At 49.9% G+C, this 22,159-nt stretch overlaps 1 protein-coding gene across 1 annotated transcript in view; it reads right to left on the bottom strand.

Annotated features, from left to right (window-relative positions):
* Positions 1-22,159, bottom strand: part of ELMO1 (engulfment and cell motility 1) — a 396,326-nt gene that overhangs the window by 252,666 nt on the left and 121,501 nt on the right. The window contains exons 5-6 of the mRNA XM_015559688.1: positions 11,598-11,648; positions 1,994-2,163 (exon numbers count right to left, since the gene is read on the bottom strand). Coding sequence (XP_015415174.1) covers positions 1,994-2,163; positions 11,598-11,648 — 221 coding nt within the window. The remainder of the gene's footprint in view (positions 1-1,993; positions 2,164-11,597; positions 11,649-22,159) is intronic.

Raw genomic sequence — 22,159 nt, 5'->3', positions numbered from 1 at the left:
GACTGAAACATTAATCATGAGAGAGAATCATTCATTGATCAGCTGCCTCCTGCACACTCCCCAGTGGGGATCGAGCCCACAACCCAGCATGTGCCTGACTGGGAATTGAACACTAACCTCCTAGTTCACAGGTTGAAGCTCAACCATTGAGCCATGCCAGCCAGACTCTACAGAGCATTCTTATATGGGAGCTATTCCTGTTACTAGAAAACATCCTCTCTGAATAACAAACAAAAAACAGAATCTTTTATGGGTGCCAATTGCAAAGGCTAAATAATGCACCCTGTGGGAGGAGACAGGAAGGAAGACAGGAAGGAAGGGAGGGTGGGAGGGGGCTGGGAGGACTCCAATAGGCAGTTATCAGCTCATTCTTTGAATTGCCAGGTACTGAAAAGGTTTAAAGGACCCAGGTTTAAACCCTAATTCACAATGATATGTACTCTTTCTGAAAAAATACCTACCCAACCCTGCCCATTATTTTTTAAAATATATTTTTATTGGTTTCAGAGAGGAAGGAAGAGATAGAAACATCAATGATGAGAATCACTGATTGGCTGCCTCCTGACCGCCCCTCACTGGGGGCGAGCCTGCAACCTGGGCATGTGCCCTTGACCGGAATCAAACCTGGGACCCTTTAGTCCGCAGGCCAATGCCCTATCCACCGAGCCAAACCAGCTAGGGCAACCCTGCCCATTATTAATTTAGCATGTTAATATGTAATTAACTGACTCAGCATGCTCACATGCGCTAACCCACATGCTCTCACAGTCTATGCCTGTGGCACTGACCACATGGACATGGATGAGCCGTGTCCTGTGGACCCTCCCTGGCACTCCGTGGTCCCGGGCTTGACCTGCCCACACATGCAGGAGCCACACCTCTGGCTCCTTACCCCCCAGTCCCTCCAGAGAAGCAACGCCTTCCCTGAGGCGAGCTCCTGAGCCCCAAAGCCCATCCCTTTCTTGTGGGGATGGAATCAAACTCCTTCATGGCCCGCTGACTCCTCTGGAAGGTTCCGGAGCAGCCGGCCTGTCCAGCCTCTAGAGTCTAGACCAGGGGTGGGCAAACTTTTTGACTCGAGGGCCACAATGGGTGCTTAAATTGGACCGGAGGGCTGGAACAAAAGCATGGATGGAGTGTTTGTGTGAACTAATATAAATTCAAAGTAAACATCATTACATAGAAGGGTACGGTCTTTTTTTCAACAGTTTTATTCATTTCAAACGGGCTGGATCCGGCCTGCGGGCCGTAGTTTGCCCACGGCTGGTCTAGACTCAAGGGCCCAGGAGGAATTATGCCTCAGTTGACTTCTGCTTCCACACATTTTTGATGGCAAGTCTCACATCTTTGTAAGATTTCCCAATTTCCACTCTTGCATACAGTCAGTATTTAATAAATGTTGACTGCATTTAATTTTAAATATGTAAGGTCATGTATTTCATCAATCACACATTAATTGATGGAAACACTTTAGCCACGCTATTTTGGACCTGGTTTAAGACTTTGAGACTGGAAGGAGTTATTCTCATTTGTTTTTAACGCATTCAGAGAGATAGACGAAGGATGTGAGGGCTTTATATTTTGTAGAATTATTAGTTCAATGTTGGAAAGGCCCTTTGAGATAAGGACCTAATGTTTTTTCTCATAAATTTGAAATTCCAAGTCACCTTATGGAATCCTTAATTATGGAATTCAGCACCCACTCAAATGGCTGTGGTGGTCTCCTGCCTAGCCCACCCATGCAGGCCCGTGCCCGAATATCTCCACTCAGACACTGGTTCCTTGGTGGGTAGACAATCTCCTGATACTTAGGTGACAAACCTGCTCCCCAGACACGAACTTAAAAGCCATTTCTTTTCTTTTTCCTGAGCCTCGTCAATTTCTGGTCTTTAAAAGTAGGCACTGCAATGTAAGGGAGTAACAGCCCCCCAGGCGGCGGGGGCGCAGAGGGGGAGGAAGAGCAGGCAGGTGGATGTTGGGGCAAGGGGCTTACTCGGTGCCGCTCTCCACCATCTGCGTGAGCAGGAAGATGCCGTCCAGGTTGATGAACTCCTGGGCGAAGGTGACGTCCCGGGAGAGGCTGGCCAAGTTCTTCAGCGCCTCCAGCTTGGAGTCCATGCTGGACGACTGGATGTGTTGGTGCAGCTGCTGGGCATTCTGGGCCTTAGGGAGACACAGAGGGAAGAGTGTTCACAGAGGAAACCACAGGAAAACATTAGCGTTTCCTTCATGGGAAACAAGGACATGGTGGCCCTCAGTGCAAGACTGGGCAGCCCCCCACGCCCAGCGTGATTTCCAACCACTCAGCCCCAACCCGCCGCCCTGGTCACTCATTTCTCCACGGGAACTAGTCCTCTGCCTTCTGGTGAACAGGCCCCCATTTCCATTTCTGGGAAAATTGAGAGCTTTTCCCAGAAACAGAGCAGGTGTCGTAGTGAGAAGGGGAAAAGGCAAAAATGTTTAACTTTTAAGTAAATTTTTCACCTATAAATGGCAAAAAGCTTTGTGCTTGGTTAAGCAATTACACAAGTTTATACAGCGCGTTCACCAGTTAAGTCAACACTATGAGCGATACCTGTCTGCACAGTGTTCCAAAGCGTCATTAGTCACCCCAACCATCTTTCTGGGTTCCTGACAATCTTCCAGCACAACGCAAGGATGCTTATAAATTTCACTCTTCTACATTTGCTTCCCATACATTCACTACTCACTGCATGAATTTATAACAAAGTAATTAGGAAACCAAGGAGCTTTGCCTAGAATTAGACCATCCTATATAATAAAACCCTAATATGCAAATCAACCGAACGGAGGAACAAAGGTCGCTATGATGCTCACTGACCACCAGGGGGAAGATGCTCAACACAGGAGCTTCCCCGTGGTGGTCAGTGTGCTCCCACAGGGGGAGCGTTGCTCAGCCAGAAGCTGGGTTCATGGCTGGCGAGCACACTGGCAGTTGCGGGAGCCTCTCTTGCCTCCATGGTAGTGCTAAGGAGCAGAGAGGATATCCCCTGAGGGGTCCTGAAATGCCTCAGGGCGCAGGCTGGGATGAGGGACCCCCCCCGCCCCCAGTGCACGAATGTTGTACACTGGACCTCTACTGTGTACATGTGTGTGTATATTTACATTTATATTGATACTGATTTTAGAGAGAGGAAGGGAGAGGGAGAGAGAGATAGAAACACCAATGAGAGAGAAACATCAATCAGCTGCCTCCTGCATGACCCCCCACTGGGGATCGAGCCCACAACCCAGGCATATGCCCTAACCAGGAATCAAATCAAGACCTCCTGGTTCATGGGCCATTGCTCAACCACTGGGCCACACCAACTGGGTGAGAATTAGACCTCTTTTTGTTTTTAATATATATTTTTTTATTGATTTCAGAGAGGAAGGGATCCTCTTATTTATGAGTTCATTGATTGCTTCTTGTAAGGGTCCTGAAGAATCATTGATTGGCTGCCTCATGCATACCCCATACTGGGGATTAGGCCTGCAACCCAGGCATGTGCCCTTGACCTGAATCAAACCTGGGACCCTTCAGTCCGCTGGCTCTACCCACTGAGCCAAACCGGCTGGGCAGACCTCTTTTTAAGGTACTGGCAGTTGGCTTATACTTGCAGGATGGAGCTGGGAGGGGGAGTGAGAAGGGGTGGAGACAGACCGGACGAGCGGAACTTCTGGATAAGAACTTGTCTTCTATATTTCTCATTCATCCAGTAGGGGCTTCACGTCTACCTTTCAGTCAGGACAAGCAGTAAGGAAAAATTATTACATTCCCCTGCCTGTCCTTTTGCTTAACGGAAATGCCGGCACATCTGTTGCAGTGATATTTTAGCTCAGCACTGCGTGGTCGGAGCACTCTGCCATCCTCACGGCCTCCTCAGCTGCTGGCTCCCTCCTCTGAACCTGCAGTACGTTTCTGAGGTGGGGGAAGACAGCGTGCCTGAGCTCAATAATCAGGTGCCTTTTCCAGAACAGAAACTCATTAGAAACACCTGACGGGCCCCATGTGCCCTGTAACAGGGGGGAGACTGCTCAGTGGGGAAAGGGAGCCCACACAGATCTGTCCTGGCAGCAAAGGGACTGCCCCCCACAGGCTCCCTAGCACAGCCCCCCTCCCCGCCACATTCCCCGGCACTGCCCTGCACAGCCTCGAGGACAGGGCGGGAGTCCACAGGAAAACCAACGCATCTCCAGGATCCAAGGCAGGTGACCCTGCCCCTGTCACTTGGTCAGAGGTGTTCCGTGGTCTCCCCTGTGTTACACCCCACAACTGACACTCTCCTTTGGAAGTTAGAAAAGAAGGAGAAGTGGGGAGGAGGAGAACCCTCTCGACACTGATCCCCAGTTACCGGACAAACTGCTCACACCCCAAATCCCATATTGTAACAAGGAAGAAAAGAGCTGAGTGAACAGAGACAATCACTTTATCTTCTTAAACTGCTCAAGGATAGACTCTTCTCTAAAATTCTCAAATGACTGATAACATTTAACCCAAGTGAATCACTTTGAATTCCTAAGAAACTACATTTTTCTCCAAGCAGGAGGTCTGCACTGATTATAGACATTATGATAATAATGAGTACCCAGAATGATTTCATTGTCATTATCAGCGTTTACGAACGCCGTTCGGTGCTGTTAGAATTAGTGATAAAGACAGCTAACCGTTAGGTACACTCTTTATGAGCCACCATTGTAAACATCTTCAGGAAGGAAGGCATTTGATCTGCACAACAGTCCGAGCAGGCGCACAGCTTTGTCATCTTCACCTCACAAAGGAAACACAAGTCCAGAGAAGTTAAGTATGAATAAGTTAAGAATAAATAAATGAAAATATATGCACACATATGTACATACTAGTGACCCAGAGCGTGAAATCGCACCAGACCCAGGACCCAGACCCCGCAGGACTCCCCCGAGTCCTGCCAGCACCACGGGACCCCCCCGAGTCCCCACCCGCGCACGCCTCACACGCAGCCCCGCCCACCCCCGTGCACCTGGCTGCGCAGCCGCCTCCTGGTGACCGGTCTTTGGTCATTACAGCGTTATGACCACTGGGTCTTTAGTATACAGATAATGGCAGGAAAATGACCAAAATAAACAAATCATGATATGACCCATGGTTATTTATGAATTGTAATATTCTGCATAATTTTCTTTGCAGCACAGTTCAATTTTTCAAATTTTCCACGATGCTGCAATGTTTTAACATTGTGGAGGGGGTGGGACGGAGTCAACATTATTTAAAAATAAAATCACGTCGGTTCTGATTCTTCACGTAGTTCCAATGAACAGAGCCTCGTAGCTGTGCGGGAGACAATGTCCCGATGTAAGGGATTTCTGGTATTGGTTGAAGGATAGAAATCAAGTTTCATCCTGAGCCACTCCACAGCTGCCCCCAAATCCCCCCTCTCCCTGCTGTTCTTGAGGTCCTGATTAAAATGTTCCCCAAGAAACTTCCAGCATGGTTCCAGGTCCATGATACCGATAGGAAGTCGTCTAAAAGGTCATTTAAAAGTGCACAAGTTTCATGGATTTTTCCAATGTGCACTCAACGTTGCCCAGCTATCAACTTTGCTTTCCTGGAATGTTTGAGATGCCCCTGCCAATGACTCCTTCACTCCCTCCCCTCTCCCTAAGCTCCCCTTCCCCCTGCTTCCCCCACAGGGGATCTACCTCACATTTTACTGAGAAAATCTAAGCAATCAGCCAGGAGTGCCTTCCTCTTCTCACTACCAAGGGCACAGCCGACACCTCTATGCTCATGCACTGAGTCTTCCTGGTACTGTCTCCATCCCTGCTCCTCTGGCCTCCTCAAGTTCTGTCCTTCTACATGACCCTCCTTTGGTCTGCTCCATCAGGCGCTCTCTCTGCAGCAGACCATAAACTTATGAACCTCCATGACCCTATGCCGCTCTAGCCGTGCCCACACTCCACCGCTCCATGCTCAGCACAAGCTCTGGAATGAAAAGGGGGTCTGCAGTTGCTGCCTCTCTTCTCCACTCCCCCCCACCCACCCACCTCCCACAATGATGCTTCCATCCTCAGCCCCACACTCAGAGTGTCTCCAGGTGCTATCCATGCCTCCAGGTGGGGGCCCAGGGATCACTGCCCTCACCTAATCTTCCTTATGGTCTCTGTGGCCTTCAACACACGGAACTCCTCCCTCCTCCCTAAACACTGTCCTCTCTAGGCTCCCTGACTGGCTCCTCCTCCTCCAAACCCTAGAGTGTGCCCAGGGCTGTACCTTCCTATGGGGACCTCATCCAGCCCATGGCCGTCCTGTCATGTACCTGATGATGGCTGCCCAGCACTCACACCTGACTGCCTTCCTCCTGACACAAAACAGGCATCTCAAACTCTTCATTTTCCCCTTCCCAAGCTGCCTATTGCAGGAAACAGTGCCACTGTTTAACTGGCCCCAACACCAGGGCCCTCTTCACCTCCCCCCTCAACACCAGGCCCTCCTCACATCCCCCCTCAACACCAGGCCCTCCTCACCTCCCCCCTCAACACCAGGGCCCTCCTCACCTCCCCCCTCAACACCAGGCCCTCCTCACATCCCCCCTCAGGGAGATCCACATCCATCCACCAGGAAGGCCCGGGGACTCGCCCTCCAAACCTTCCTTGGACCCGCCCTGCAGCAGGCAACCCCGCGGAGCCGGCGGCAGTGAACTCCTGGCCTGTCCCTCACCACGCCTGCTGTCTGTCCTTGGGCAGCGGCACTCCTCACCTAGAAGCCTCTGCCTCGGCTTCTCTCTCACTTGGGCTCACAGAACAAACATCGGCAAGAAACAGAACTTCAACATTGCACAGCCCTCTTTTTGTTTCTCCAGTCAGGAGAAATTAAACATTAAAATTGTTAATGGTCTTATTGTTAAGAATCTCTGATAACCTGTGTCCATGTGACGGAGACACCACCATTTTCCTTTCTGCCAGAGTGACTAGTTCCCAAAACCAGCGTGCCAGGCCCTCTGGCCTGGATGCCCAACAGCGGTCCCCACACAAGAGGAGCAGAAAGGGAGGACTGTGCTCAGAGCTGGCAAAGCCATGGCGGGCATTTACTGAGCAGTTTAATTTACTGTGCCCGCACGGCCAAAACAACGGGCCAGAAGAAACCAGGTCGCACAGAAAAGGGCTCTTACATATTAAAAAGTTAGGAATGCTAACTTTTTAATGAAATGTTTTCAGTAGCGAACATTATGATTCACCTCTTATAGGCTGTGGTGACCTTAAGATAACTGTGTATCTGTTCATTTAGTTAAAAACAAGAGCAGCGCATGGCATAAAAATATGTAAGTACTGCCAGACGTTATAAACTGAAGTTACCCCAACGCTAATTGCAGTGAGCGCTTGAGAATGATGTCGTCCATCATCAGCATACATATGCCACCTTTCCGCGTGCCTCTCCGGTCGCTCCACGCAGAAGGCCCTCAACCTGCCTTTGCACTGATGCTGTGATTCTGTAATGTCTCCAGGCGACACACACCATGGTCTTGCTAACCACTGCACACTGTCCTGTCACATGCATGTGAACTAGGCCCGGCTGGTAGACAGTTGCCAGCTTTCCATTTCTTGATTATTAAAAACAATGATGCACACAGCCCTGTGTGTGTGTGTGTGTGTGTGTGTCCTTATGAGTCTACCTACTGGCTAAGTTCACAGCAGTAAAGCTGTCAGGACAAAGACACATATATTTTAAACTTGGGTGGATACAGCTAAACTGCTTCCAAAGTGGCTGCTCCAATTTACTATTTTCTACTGATTAGAAAGACAGAGAAGCGGGAAGAGAAACTTCAGTTTGCTGTTTCGCTTATTTATTCATTCATTGGTTGAGTCTTATATGTGCCCTGCAGATCGCATCCACAACCTTGACATATTGGACGATGCCCTAACCACTGACCTGCCCGGCCAGGGGAGGCTGTTCCAATTTATACTCACAACACCACAGCAGCTGGCCTCACACCTTGATTACTGAGGACAGATTTTCATCTCTTCTGAGAGAGAGACTGAGTTTCTTCTTTCTTATCTATATCTATATATTTATCTATATGCCTATACCTATATATCTATAGCTATAGATCTATGTATGTCTCCATATTCATATTTACATTTATCCTGGCTCTGCCTGCCAGGATAAACAGATACACAAACATACAAATCAACAGAGAGGGAGAGAGACAGATATATAAAAACAGAGATCATTTTTGCTTATAGATTTTGGCCATCTGCTTTGGGGCATTATTTATAATTCCTGGAACTTGAGGAATTAGCACTCTATCTGTCACGCATATTGCCAACTGTTTTTCCTAATGCGGTGGTTTTGAATTTGTTTCTGGAATTCTTTCCAAACATCAAGTTTGTGTGGTTTTTATTTTGTCGCTGTCAAATGTGTCAATCTTTTCCTTTGTGGCTCCTGGGGTTTGTGTTGTATTTAGAGAGGCCTTTCTCACTGCGAGACTACAGATAGATTCACTGTAGGGACTTTTTAAAACAAAATTTCAGGGAAGTAAAACCAAGGGTCTGGCAACCCCAAGCTTCCTCAAATACAACAGTGGCCAAATGCATATTTATATGCTGCTTCAGGCAACACGTGACAGATTCCACTTGCACCCTGGCTGCTCAAACACACCCATCTGCACCCATTTCCTAGGCATGTCCATGCTTTATTTCCGTGGCAATTTCCATGGGGAGATGGGTAAAGCCATGACACCTGAGAGGCACATGTGTTTAAGGTGACCACTCGAGGTACTGTATAAAGTGTGCAAGGCCGCCCTGGCCGGTGTGGCTCAGTGAATAGAACGTTAGCCTGCGGACCAGGGTCCTGGGTTCGATTCTGGGTCAAGGGCATATATCGCAGTTGCAGGTTCCTCCCCTGCCCAGGTCCTGGTCAGGGCTCATGCAGGAGACAACCAATCAGTGTGTTTCTCTCACATCAATATTTCTCTCTGTCTTTCCCTCTTTCTTCCACTCTCTCTAAAATCAATGGAAAAATATCCTCGGGTGAGGATTAACAAAAAATAAAATAAAATAAAAATAAAGTGTGCAATGCAGAGGAGGGCCACCGGCCAGGTGTAAGGGCTTTTATAAGAATAACAGTGCAGGTTGTTTTTATAGATCTTCTCTTATGAATCCCCTATTCTGCTAGGGACAATCAGAAAGGGTTGTTCTATGATAGAGGAAGACAGAAAACAAATTCATCAACCAAAGCCAGCACAAACAGCACCTCTGATAGTTCTGTAAAACCCAGTACAGCTGTACATGTGTGTGCACATGTGCGTGTGCATGTCCTTGTCTGGCTACAGAGAGCCAAGACAGATGAAAGGACTGGAAAAGCTGGTGTAACACCAGCTGCTGGTTCTTTATGACGCTCTCTAACACTTCCTAGCCAATGTGATGGAGACAGTTATTTTTAACCTATTTTTACTACACATGTAAAAAGTGAAAGAGTTAGCATATGCTGAGCCATATTTTCCAGTTAAACACAAAATAATAAAAAAATCCACCAGCAACAAGTGAACTTTACAAATTCAAAATATCTCACTTATTATACAGTAATTCCCAATTCTAGACACTGTGGCTACAGCCAAACTATTAAAGTGCTCTCTTAAAATGCAGATTCCTGGACCTATACATTGTAAGTCAGCTTCTCATTAGAAGGCCAGATATTGGCATTTAAAACTATGTTTTTTATTGATTTATGAGAGAAAGGGAGAGGCAGAGAGAGAAATATCACTGATGAGAGAATCATTGACCGGCTGCCTCCTGCACGCCCCCTACTGGGGATCGAGCCTACCACCTGGGCATGTGCCCTGACCTGGAATTGAACCATAACCTCCTGTTTCATAGTTCGACACTCAAACACGGGGCCACACGCGCCAGGTGACATCAGCATTGTGAACGCTCGTCCAGTGATTCCTGTTTGGGGAACACCGCCCTTTAGGGAATGTGAGCCAGTCTTCTGCAGGTGGACTCCATCTTATAACACTGCCTTCCGCAGGGCTTTCCATCCGTCCCTGACCATGCTGGGCCTGCCCGGGCCACTGCCTGGGCAGCACAAGCCCCACTGCGCTGCCAGGGCCAGGCCGTGCCACAGCGTCTGCACGCTCACGCTCAGGGTGCTGAGTAATCCCCCTCTGCCCAGCACCGAGCCTCCTCGCAGGACTGGCTTCGCCTGTGGAAACTGGTTCATGAGCACATGGCAATAAAAACGAAAACGGACTTCTCTGGCCAGAGAAGGCCTGGGTTTAATAAACAAGCACAAAGAAACCGAGCCTCTCTAATTCTAAGATGAAATAACAAGAAGATGTACCCTTTCTGCCCAGCAAGAAAATGAGCAGTGTTAGCAGGATAAACAGAAACGATAAAAACCAAGGGAAACTGTGGTCTCGAAAGGTCAAATTAGCATGAATTCTTGCTGACTCAAGTAAGAAGATCAATGCTACATCAGGCAAAAATGTCTCAGCTCATCATGCAGCTGCTGAAAAATGAGTCTAAATTATAATTACCATTAAGTGGGAAAGAGGGCTTCGAAAGGCAGTCCAGCCAACTCCGGCCACGCGCTCTGTTGAGCTCATCACTGGTTTTAGGTTCAAGATGTGATTGGGTCGAATGTTTAGGGGATTTTTAAGCCTCTTTAATATAATTTCCAACAAGAAAAATCTGTGGTAGTTACAGTCCCCACAATTTAATTTCAGCCAGATGCCTTTCCCTGTTTTCACATTTATTTTTAGCCACCACATGGCTGCAGGAGAAACTGAAAACGCGAGTCAGACACAGTTTTCAACGCATTTGCAGTGAAAATAGTAACAGTTGGTGTATTTTCTGAAGATTAGTTTTTTTAGGAAAGCAATAAAAATGCACTGTGAACGGATATAGTTCAAATATGCTAATGGTACTACCTAAAGTATCTACAAGGAAGTGAGAAAGATAAAGATAAGCAATGCAGTCAGTAGCTAAACATTCTGTAGCATTTGGTTTAGCAGCTTTTATTTGGAAGACTTTAAAGGTGTTGTATCCAGAGTCAGCTGTCAGTGAAACAGCAGGCGTGCAAACACTTCTTAAACTACATTTCTATGAACTATTGTAATGACTGACCAAACTAGAAAATGCTTAAACTCTCTCTTACACACACACACACACACACACACACACACACACACAAATGCACACGCGCACACCCTCTGACTTAGACTTTAAGGGGAAGTAACAGGCTGCCTTTGGTCTTGTCTGCTTTGTCTTTTGTCTAAATTTGCTCCGAGGGCGCAGGTGGGCATGTGGGCAGGTGGTGGATAAAAGCCAGTCAGTACAGCTGAGTGATCCCTTCTGTACTGTGAGGACGGTGGAGATGACACGCAAACTCAAACTGAAAGTCACTGTATGTGTCCGCACTTGACCTGGAGGGAGGCTTGCCTGTCTTGTAGTGGGAAATACAGGGAGAGCGTTCCTGATTATCCGCAATCTGCGTGTGAGGGTGTTCCAGGGACCTTCCGCTCTGCACTAAAGTCATCTTCACACATGAATGTCCACAATCACATGTAGAGGAACAGGGGAGGAAGTGTTTATGGGAAAGCTACACACGAAGACCTACTCACCGGAGACGTGGTTAATCGAAGGATGGTGCCATTTTTTATTTCATTGCGATTCTGCAAAAGAAAACAAAGTCTTTGTAAATCTTCCAACAGAAGCTTGGAAAGAAGAGAATAAAGGCGAATGCACTCTCCTGAAGACAATAGTAAGCATCCTTGTGATTCCGTTTATCCTCACTTGAAGAATTTTTAATTATTTCTACAAAGAACTAGTTCTTTAAGAACTTTAAACTGGCTCCCAGATGTGCTAATTTTACATCAAGTCATAGACAGCATTCGGCACAGAGGCAGTAAATAGGGGCTCAAGAATAGCCAACCAAAAAAAGAAAAAGCAATTTTGAAAGGTTTTTAAGGGACTATGATCTAGTAATTCTACCAACACAGGCTGGATAAAAGCAGGTTTACAGTTGAGAGTGTGCAAAACACAGAGCTAATAATGCTATTGTAATGATCATAACCTGCCGGTCCTTACCCATACAAACGGCTGTGAATCTCCTTTTGCCCACCACACAAAAATTTGTACATGAATATTTAGAGACATTATTGATAATACCCCAAAGTGGAAACAGCCTGAATGTCCATGAACTGAAGGATGGATAAACAAAATGTGGCAGGCCCCGTCAATGGAATATGACTCGGCCATGATCCGTGCTACAGCATGGTAAACCTTGAAAACATTGCACTAAGTGAAAGAAGCCAACACAAAGCCTGCACGTGGTATGATGCCGTTACGGTATATGAAATGTCCAGAATCGGTACATCCACAAGACAGGAAGCCCTGGTGGTTCCCACGGGTGGGGGAGGGGAGGGGACATGAGGCGGAATGCTAACGGGGCAGCAGTTCTTCTCTGAGCCATGAGAACGTTCCAAACTGGTGATGGTGATGGTTCCACAAATCTATGAATATACTAGAACCACTGACCTGAACACTTCAGGAAGGCCCGTTTCGGGGGGTGCGGATTATGTGTCGTTAAAGCTGCGAAGAGCAGACAGGAGCCCAGCCGGTCAGTCAGTCTGGGCGGTGTGTTTGGGGGAGGCTATTTGAGGGAGTTTTCTGAGCTCTCCGCTACCCTCTCAGAGAGCAGGATTTCACTGGCAGTTTTATTTGAGGCCAGTAATCAGCCCTCAGGAGACATCCCGGGAGCCACACTTCACAGCGCCCACCAGGAGCGGCGAGGCCAGGAGGTTAACAAAGGGCTTTGCGGCTCCTTCTCCTGCTTCCTCTAAGACAGGCCGCACACTAGGATTTCCTCAGGATGCAGCAGGCCCACTGAGGTGGTGGGAAATTTCTTGGGGTCTGATGCCCAAACCACGCAGAACACTCACTCGCCCTCAGGCTTCAGGCCAACACTTTCTCCCAAAGAAACCCTAAGCCGCGCATTTCGAGGGCCCAGCACTGCGGAACCAGAACCTCCTCAGGGAATGCCAGCCGATAGATCGAGAAGCATCCCCAGCCAGACCCCCGAGCCGCCCCTCGAGAAAGCTGCCTGCTCATCAGGGGAGTACGCAGGCCAGGGCTGAATGACCACCTGCGCCAGGCTCAGTGATGAGAAGGCGAAATAAATTTCAGTCGTTTAAAAGGTCTCCTTTTTCACAATCAACCGAAGGACTTATATGCATGCATATGAGAATAACTAATGGACACAAGACACTGGGGGGTGGGGAAAGCCGGGGAATGTCAAGGGGGAGAAAAAAGGAGACATGTGTAATACTCTTTGTAATACTTTAAGAAATAAAAATAAATAAATAAATAAATAAATAAATAAAAGGTCTCCTTTCAATATGAAAATCCTGACTCTATGAGAATTGAGGAGGGAGAGAGCACATACTAATTCTAGAATATTAAAGAAACAAGTTCCATACTGCTTTCCTGCTCAATTTCTAAATGAATTGAGAAACAGAATCAGAAGATGAAATGCTACCATATCCCATTTGTTACTAATTATGCAGAACGAGGCTCAGCGTGAGAACTGCAGACAGCTAACCAAACCCTCAGATTAGATGCCTACTGAGGTAAGCCCTCAGGCACGTTCCCGCCCAAGAGGAGAAAGGGGCCCAGTTTATTCTCCTCAATAATCAGTCGGGGAGGGAAAGACGCCGGTGTTGTGAGAGGCCAGGAGGGTTTGGCAACAATCTCTCCTCGTGGAAACCGGAGAGGGGATGAGGCACCCTAGTAACAGCAGTGAACTAGCCTTTGTTGAAAGGCACCGGGCTGTAATACCGATATAACCATCATCCTAATTCTGTTCCCATTTTAAAGATAAGAAACCGAAACTTCCAAGAGAGAGAGGGTGAGTTACTTGCTCAACATCATGGAGGGGAGAGAGGGAAGGGGAGGACCTTCCCGGAGGGGCGGGACTCAGTCTCCCTGGCAACGAGAGGAAGACCTAGAGCTTGCATTTATCCTCCGAGGGGTGAGTTCATCAACTGGTCAGCATCCACGACAGCACAGACTTTTAGCAAATGCTCCGCAGACTCCGGGGGTCCCCGTGAGGCCCACGGATGCGGGCACTGGGTGGGAGTCTGACTGGGGTGAAATAAAGCAGCGGGGCTCCAGGCCCCATGTGGACTCCTAACGTTCTGAGGTCCAAGCACGGGTTCTTTGAAGAAAGGGTCCTGAGGACTGCTTGTGAGAAACCATAACAGTATTAAAACCATGGGCAGCCGGAGCTGGGTTCAAATCCTGCCGGGTGTACTAGTGCAAGCGACCTCATCACTGCCATCCAAGTCTCCGCTTGCCCAACACGGGAGGGCGAGTCATCGCGCAGAGAAGGCAGGGGGAACCACACGTGGCGGTGCTCCGTGCCTCGTGAGCAAAGGGCTGGAGAAGAGCCACCGCGGCTGCTAAGCAGAGAGCAGCACCGTCCCTTCCGCTGGGCTCCCCTTCGGCAGCTCATTAGCCTTCTCTCTCTTCCTTTCCCCCGAAAAAATGCTTTTTAATCAGTGTTGGTTTTTTTAAAAATATATTTTATTGATTTTTTACAGAGAGGAAGGGAGAGGGATAGAGAGTTAGAAACATTGATAAGCGAGAAACATCGATCAGCTGCCTCCTGCACACTCCTTACTGGGATGTGCCCGCAGCCAAGGTACATGCCCATGACCGGAATCGGACCTGGGACCCTTGAGTCTGCAGACCGATGCTCTATCCACTGAGCCAAACCGGTTAGGGCTTAGTCAGTGTTTTGTACTTTAGAATAAAAAATATAAGTTAAAGAACTATTAATACAGGTATTAAAAATTTAAAGGTCCCACCCTGGCCAGGGTGGCTTAGTTGGTTGAGCATCATCCTGTGCACTAAAAGGTCACCAGTTTGACTCCCAGTCTAGGCACATGGCCGGGTTATGGGCTTGATCCCCAGTAGGGGGCATGCAGGAGGCAGTCAGTTGATCTCTCTCTCTCATATCAATGGTACTCTCTCTCTGCCACTACCTTCCTTTCTCTCTAAAATCAGTAAGAACATATTAAAAAACAAAACAAGCAAAAACTTTAAGGTCCCAATAGAAGGCCAGACCAAATGCAGAGAGAAAAGTACTGGTGGCCGCCTGCCTGGGAGCCTGTGTCCTGTCAGGGAGGTCCCGGGACCTCTCGCGGGCAGAGGGCACCTGCGCACCGAGGGGTACTGGCTTGGCATGGACACCCGGTGACGAAGGAAAAGGCTGCGCTTGCTCTGATTTCATCATCCCCTGGGCAGAGGAGCAGAGTCTCCAGGCAGGACAGTCTGCAGTGGACCCCTTCTACCTGCGGAATCTGGGGCCAGGGACACAGCTGTGTGCCCGTTTCCGGGTGTGCAAGCGGGGCTAGTGCCTGTCTCCCGAGGGTGTTCTGAGGATTAAATGACATAATCCGCCGGAAGTGCTTAGAACAGTGGCAGGCACACTGCCAGCGCCCCAAAAAGAGTTAGCTGTTCATTATTCAGCACAAAAATAACATCCCGAAAGCACATTGCTGTGTAGCTGGTTCTAGCACGCCCCTATATATAATCTGATCAATAAAAAGAGGAGTGTGATCTATGTTCCCCTAAGCCTGAGATGACAGTCAGCAGCTGGGATCCAGAAGACAGGACACTCGCAAACGTGTGCCTCTCCTCTCAGCAGAGCAGCATGTTGAGGGGGGTCTGAGGGCCTTTGTAGTTCTCAGGCCTGTGTGTGTGTGTCACAGGCAGGCAGTCCATCAGCAAGCACTGTATGTGTGTGTGTGAGTGTGTGCGTGTGTGTGTGTCACAGGCAGGCAGTCCATCAGCAAGCACTGTATGTGTGTGTGTGAGTGTGTGCGTGTGTGTGTGTCACAGGCAGGCAGTCCATCAGCAAGCACTGTATGTGTGTGTGTGAGTGTGTGCGTGTGTGTGTGTCACAGGCAGGCAGTCCATCAGCAAGCACTGTATGTGTGTGTGTGAGTGTGTGCGTGTGTGTGTGTCACAGGCAGACCTTCAGGAAGCACTGTGTGTCAGTGTGTGTGTGTGTGTTTCTCACAGGTAGTCCTTCAGTAAGCACTGTATATGAGTGTGTGTGTGTCACAGGCAGGCAGTCCATCAGCAAGCACTGTGAGTGTGTGAGTGTGAGTGTGTGGGTGTGTGTGTGTGTCTGTGTGTCACAGGGAGTCCTTCAGGAAGCACTGTGTGTGTGTGTGTGTGTGTGATTTTGCTTATCTTATTCATTGACTATCTCCTTTCACCCTTAGCATGTCACCTTCATGAGAAGCGGTATTTTATCGTGGCTATATTCCTCTTTTCTAGAACATGAGTCTCCATGGCTGGCATATGGGAAGCACTCGATAAATAGATGTTGAATAAATGGCTGAACCTACTGCATGCCTGGCCATAGAGGAGACACTGAGGTAGGTACAAACTTAAATAAGACTTAACTTCTGTCCGCTGGGAATCCAATAAAAGTGGGAGACTGATAGGTGATAATTACACCCAGACCAGGAGGCGCCCTGGGCCCACACAGTGCGTGACCGGCACTGCGCATGCATGTGAGAGGGACGGGGAGGGGAAGGGGTGTCCAGTGAAGGCCTCCCATGGAGGTGATCTCCAAGACCATCCTGTATCAGCAAGGATTTCCCTGGGAGAGAAGAGGAAACAGCACATCTCAGGGACAAAACCTGCTCATGGAAGGGAGATACGTCCTGAGTGATCTTGGAGGCTGGGACCCACCAAGAAAGGAATGACACCTGAAAGGAGGACTTGATGAGAAAGGTGATGGGATTAAATAAGACAGTAAAATGCCTAGACACACACATCTGCTGACAACCAGCGGGAAAGGGGGTGGAGGGGGTGGAAGAGGGTAAAGGGGGATAAATGGTGATGGAGGAAAACTTGACTTGGGTGGTGAACACGCAATACAATATACAGATGGTGTGCTATAGAATTGTACACCTGATACCTATATAATTTTATTAACTTATGCCACCCCAATAAATTCAATAATAAACAAATAAACGAATGAATAAAAAGACAGATAAATTAATAAAGGGCAGAGAAGGAGCAGACAGCATTTCCGTGGGAGTGTCCAGACTGTTCCCAGTGTCCAGGCAGGAAAGCCAGCTGCAGCCACCGCTGCCTCCTCACGCCCAGGCCCAGGCTGTACCAGCCCCTGCCGTCACCATGTCTCCATGGGATGCCAGTTCCTTCGCAGAAGGAGCTCAGAGACACGGGCCTCTGTGTGGGGTGGATAGGAAGCTCATGCAGAAAACATGTCCTCCTCCGACTTTCCCTCTGAAGTGGGTTTTTCTCAGGGTGCCAACCTTCTATCTAGACAGACAACTTAGGAACAATTTCCTGGTCAAAACTCCAATTCTACTCCTCTTCCTGCTATTTTGCAGGTTAGAGGGGGAAGGGGCTTGTGCGAACCCATAATGCAGGCCCCCAGAGTGCAGGCAGCTCCAAGGATTTCTCGATTTCTTTCTTTCTCTCCTCTCCTCTCCTCTTCTCTTCTCTCTCTCTCTCTCTCTATCTCTCTCTCTCTCTCTCTCTCTCTCTCCCACCCCCAAATGGGATGAGATCCCTACTTCGGATGCATGACCAGGAAGCAGGCTCCCTGTTCTGCACATCCACTGCTCCATCATCACAGAGACTGATTTTGCATGGAGACCTGGCCCCATGTGTCCCATGTCCATCTGGGTGATCTTCGAATCTCAGGCTGAAGGAGATAACTGGGGACCAGTATGGGATATGCCGGTTGCTAGGTGACAGAGCAATGCCTCCAGAGGATAGCAGGCCAGACATTTGAAGGGGGATGTTAGAAATAACCTAAAATCTGAACCCCAATGCCAGAAGGAAAGGCTGGGGGGAGGAGGAAGAAGGAAGAAAGGGTGGCAGGCTGCTGTAAATGAACATTTCCCCTCAGTGACATTCTGGCCTTCCCCAGGGTCACTTTCGATCAGGGACAATGTCCCCGCAACCCGCTCCACCACTCAGGCAGCTCGTCTCCACCCATAGCTGAAGGGCTTGGATGGACTGCACTTCCCCTCTTTTTTCTTGCCCCTCACCAGCTTCTCCTCTCAGCAGCGGCTTTTCTCAAGTCCTTTGACGTTTCCCAGCACCTACACAGCCTTTGTGCGATTCCCCACACCGGAAGAAGAAAGAACTGGACGTGCAGTGAGCAAGCTGCTGCTGCCTGCCTCTTAGCGGGGTGAGCACAGGCCAGGAGGTGCAGGCTGTTCGGCGGGAAGGTCTGCTGTCCTTGCATGGGTGACAGGCCCCAGTGGAGACCTGGAGAGCAGCAGGCAGGCAGCTCACAGGAGCCCAGGGCGACAGGGATGCAGGAGCCCCAGGGAGAACGTGAGGAGAATGCCTACCCCTCGGCATGTGGTCCATAGATGGCAAAACGATCAAGACAGAGCTAGAGATTAGGAGCAGTGTGTTTGAGAACACGCTTATCGTAAGGGAACACGCATTATTAAATGTTCACTACTGCAACAACAACAAAACGCACCCCTTCAGAAAGGCGAGGAAGGTGCCTGCTTTCCCCGTAACTTCACTGGGCAGGAGTGAACGCACACCCACCCACAGTCACGTGGTGCCCGGGCCCCAGGACCCAAAGCTGAGGGTAGAGCTCAAGCCATGTCCACGTCCCTTACGGCCCTAGGATAAAACACGGCTGCATCTAAGTCCTGAAGAAGTAATAAAAGGTCTTTATTTATTTATTTAAATTTTTATTTATTTCAGAGAAAAAGGGAAAGGAAAAGAGAAACATCAATGATGACAGAGAATCATTGATCGGCTGCCTCCTGCACGCCCCCCACTGGAGATCGAGCCCACAACCCAGGCCTGTGCCCTGACCAGGAATCGAACCGTGACTTCATGGCTCCCAGGCTGACACTCAACCACTGAGCCACGCCGGCTGGGCCAGAAGGTCAGTATTTCGATGTGGGTCTTGAACTTAGCCTTGAAGCCCGCGTAGCCAGTCCCCCTGAGCACAGCAGCTGAAGCGGGGTTGGCACCAGCCAGGGCACAGTGTGACCATCAGATCAGGAGGTGGAGGACACGTATTAGCAGCACCCCTCTCCCTGCAGGTGCTGTCCTGGAAGGATGGTAAGAAGGGGAGGAGGGTGGCTGGAGGGTCTGGGGGTTGGAAGGTGCAGGGGACTAAGGAAGAAGCCCCAGGTTGGGCCTGGGCCAGCTGACCTGTCGGGTCACCTTGGGCAGGTCAGTTTGCTCCAGTTTCCTTATCAACAGGAGAGAAGCACCCTGGCCAGTTTCCCTTGGTGGATGGAGCGTTGGCCCATGGGCCAAAGGGTCCCGGGTTCGATTCCCCGTCAAGGGCATGCACCTCGGTTGCAGGCTCAATCCCCAGCCCTGTTCAGGGCATGTTCAGGAGGCAACCAATGGATGGGATTCTCTCACTTTGATGTTTCTCTCTCTCTCTCTCTCTCTCTCTCTCTCTCTCTCTCCCCCTCCCTTCCACTCTCTCTAAAAATCAATGGAAAACAATCTTCAGATGAGGATTAAAACAACAACAGAAGCGAGTCAAGGGGCCAGCACCAAAGGTCATCTCTTTGCTCCTCTTTAACTCTCAGGAACACACACAGAGGAAACGTGGAAGGCTTCTGAGCAAGACCACTGACTGAGGAAGGGGATGCTGCAGAGACTCAGAGCGGAAGCGGGTGAGCTGAGGAGGTGGGGCGAGGCGATGGAAGACCCCGGCCGCTGGGGCCTGGACCCTCCTCAGTCAGTCAGACTGCCAGCTCCAGCCCCACACCACTGGCTCTGAGCACCCCCAGTCTCCAAGCTCACAATCCAACAAACCAGCCCGAGATCCAAACAGCCAATCAAGAATAGGTTCTGTGACAAAAACGTGTGCCTTTCCTCCCAGACAACATTTGAAGCAGAATAAGCAGGAACGCATTTTTGGGAGGTGATTTTGTAAGGTTCAACAAACGCCTTAAATATGTTCACAAACAAATTCTACCAATTTTCTCTATGGAAACATCAGAGATGCAGACTTCTGACAAAAGATGTCCACAGCAGCCTTTTTTTTACACTGGAGAAAGAATAAGCTAAAAGCAAGTCCAAGTATTCCCATCATTCATTCATTCATTCATTCATTCATTCGTTGTCTCTAAGTCAAAGCCAACCTTCCTTGGCCCAGCCTGTGCTGATAAAGGAGCGGACCCTGCAAGCATTGGCTCTGCCGTGGGGGGATGCTAAGCTTCCCGGGTAGAGGGCACTGCCACCATCCTGCCTGGGGGGCCCACTGTCACCATTACTCAGTGAGTGTGGACGCCTTCGGGCCTCCTGCCCCCTCAGCCTCTACTCCCTGTCCCACAGGCCACATCTTCGCAGCTCTGGCACCCCACCTTCCAGCACAGGCTCACGTCCACAGTCCAGCACAGGCGGTATCCCGCATGGAGGAGGTGATGTCGATGTCAGGGTGGCCCTGCCCTCTCTCAGGAGCCCTGTGGGGGAGGGGGGCACATGCCCTCTCTTGGTCTTCAGCTCTTACACTGTCTGCTCCTCTCAGAGGAAAGGCCACGGCTACCTGGCTGCAACGGCTGCTTCCCTTACCCCTTTCATTGCAGTTAACCGGCTTCTTTAAATTAAAGTTTCATTTAATTTCGAATTAAATTTTTTAATTTTTTAAAAAGAATCTTTAAGTTAAATTTCCCCTGTTCAAAAAAATGGTATCAACAAGTTGTGACTGGACCCCGAGTGACACCCTTGTCTTCCAAACACCCCCATCTGGAGGAAAACGCATACAGATGTGGCAGCGACACACCCTAGAGACACGAAAGTGCTGGTGGGAAAGGATGTTTAATAACACGGGAAGGTGTCACATTCTGAAGTGAGAAATGAAGGCTGCAAATACGCCTGCAGATAAAGGGGTCCCAGGTGAAGTACAGCATGGGGGGTACAGTCAATAATATGGTAATAATCATGTGGGGTGCCAGTTGGGTGGCGGAAGTATCAGGGGATGGCTTGTGGTGGAAATGTCTAATTGCTGTGCTGTTCACCTGAAACTAATGTACTATTGTATGTCACCGTCACTGAAAAACTAACATTAACACGGCGGCAGCAAAAGCCAGTGCTGCCGAGTCCCAGCGGAGGGAGCATGAGGCGTGTGTGCACTGGAAACCACCGGTGTTCGGGCAGATGACCAGGTGGACGATGCTCGCCACCGGCGACCTGTTAATGAACCGAAGGAGAGACGGGGGGGGGGGGGGGCGCGCGGCGGGGTGGGGGGGGGGGGGGGGACGCCTGGTGCTGGGAGTGACTGGCCACCCGGGCAAAGGGCGCTGCTGGCATTTCTAGGGGAGAGAGCGGCGGCCTGGGGGACAGGGGACCTGCCGAGTCAGCCGGGTGAGCCACAGGGGGCAGGCCTTCCTGGCCCCTGTCCCTGCCGTCAGCTCTACCTGCCCCCCAATTGAAGGACATGTGTAAACGTTTAGGCCCGGGCTGCGAGGGGCAGGGCAGAGCCTGCGGCAGCGGAAACCCACAGAGGGCGGAGGAGAGAGCTGGCCTCACAGGAAAGAGCCCGCGCTCACAACACGTGGCCTTCCCACTGTGCTAGTGGCGCTGGCCACCCTCGAGGACGCTGCCGCGGCTGGGAAATAGCGACTATGGCCTGCTGTGGGCCAAGCGGGCAGACAGGGGGAGAGGAGGAGACATGGACCTCAGAGAGGAGGGCTACAGAGCCAAGTGGGTGGGGACACAGAGGGAAGGAGTGACCAAGCTAGCCGGCTGGTCCCAAAGAGACAGCGTAGTGTCCCATAGCATCCTGACCATGCCGCGGTCTGTGTGCCACCCGGACATTGGGATCAGACGGGCCTGACTCAAACCTTGGCCTCACCACTACCGGCTCTGGCACCTGGCACTGGGCACAGCACCTGGCACCCAGCAGGTGCTCAGGGAACTTTCAGTAAGGGATGCACGGCCAGAACACCTTGGGGCCTCCGTCACTGCTCCGCGCGACAGTCACAGCCAGGCCCCACGCCACGGGGTCTAAATGAGACACGTGGGGAGGACTCAGTACACCACCTGTGAGGAAGAGGCAGGTCCTGCACTGGGCACCAGACAAAAAAGGGGCCAGGCGCCTTGGGCAGAAGGAACACCGGCCCATTCTGGCCCATCA

This window comes from Myotis davidii, unplaced genomic scaffold, assembly GCF_000327345.1.
Source record: "Myotis davidii unplaced genomic scaffold, ASM32734v1 scaffold573, whole genome shotgun sequence".
Lineage (NCBI taxonomy): Eukaryota > Metazoa > Chordata > Mammalia > Chiroptera > Vespertilionidae > Myotis > Myotis davidii.
Note: the sequence above shows the minus strand (reverse complement) of the source record. Positions and strands in the feature narration are given on the sequence as shown.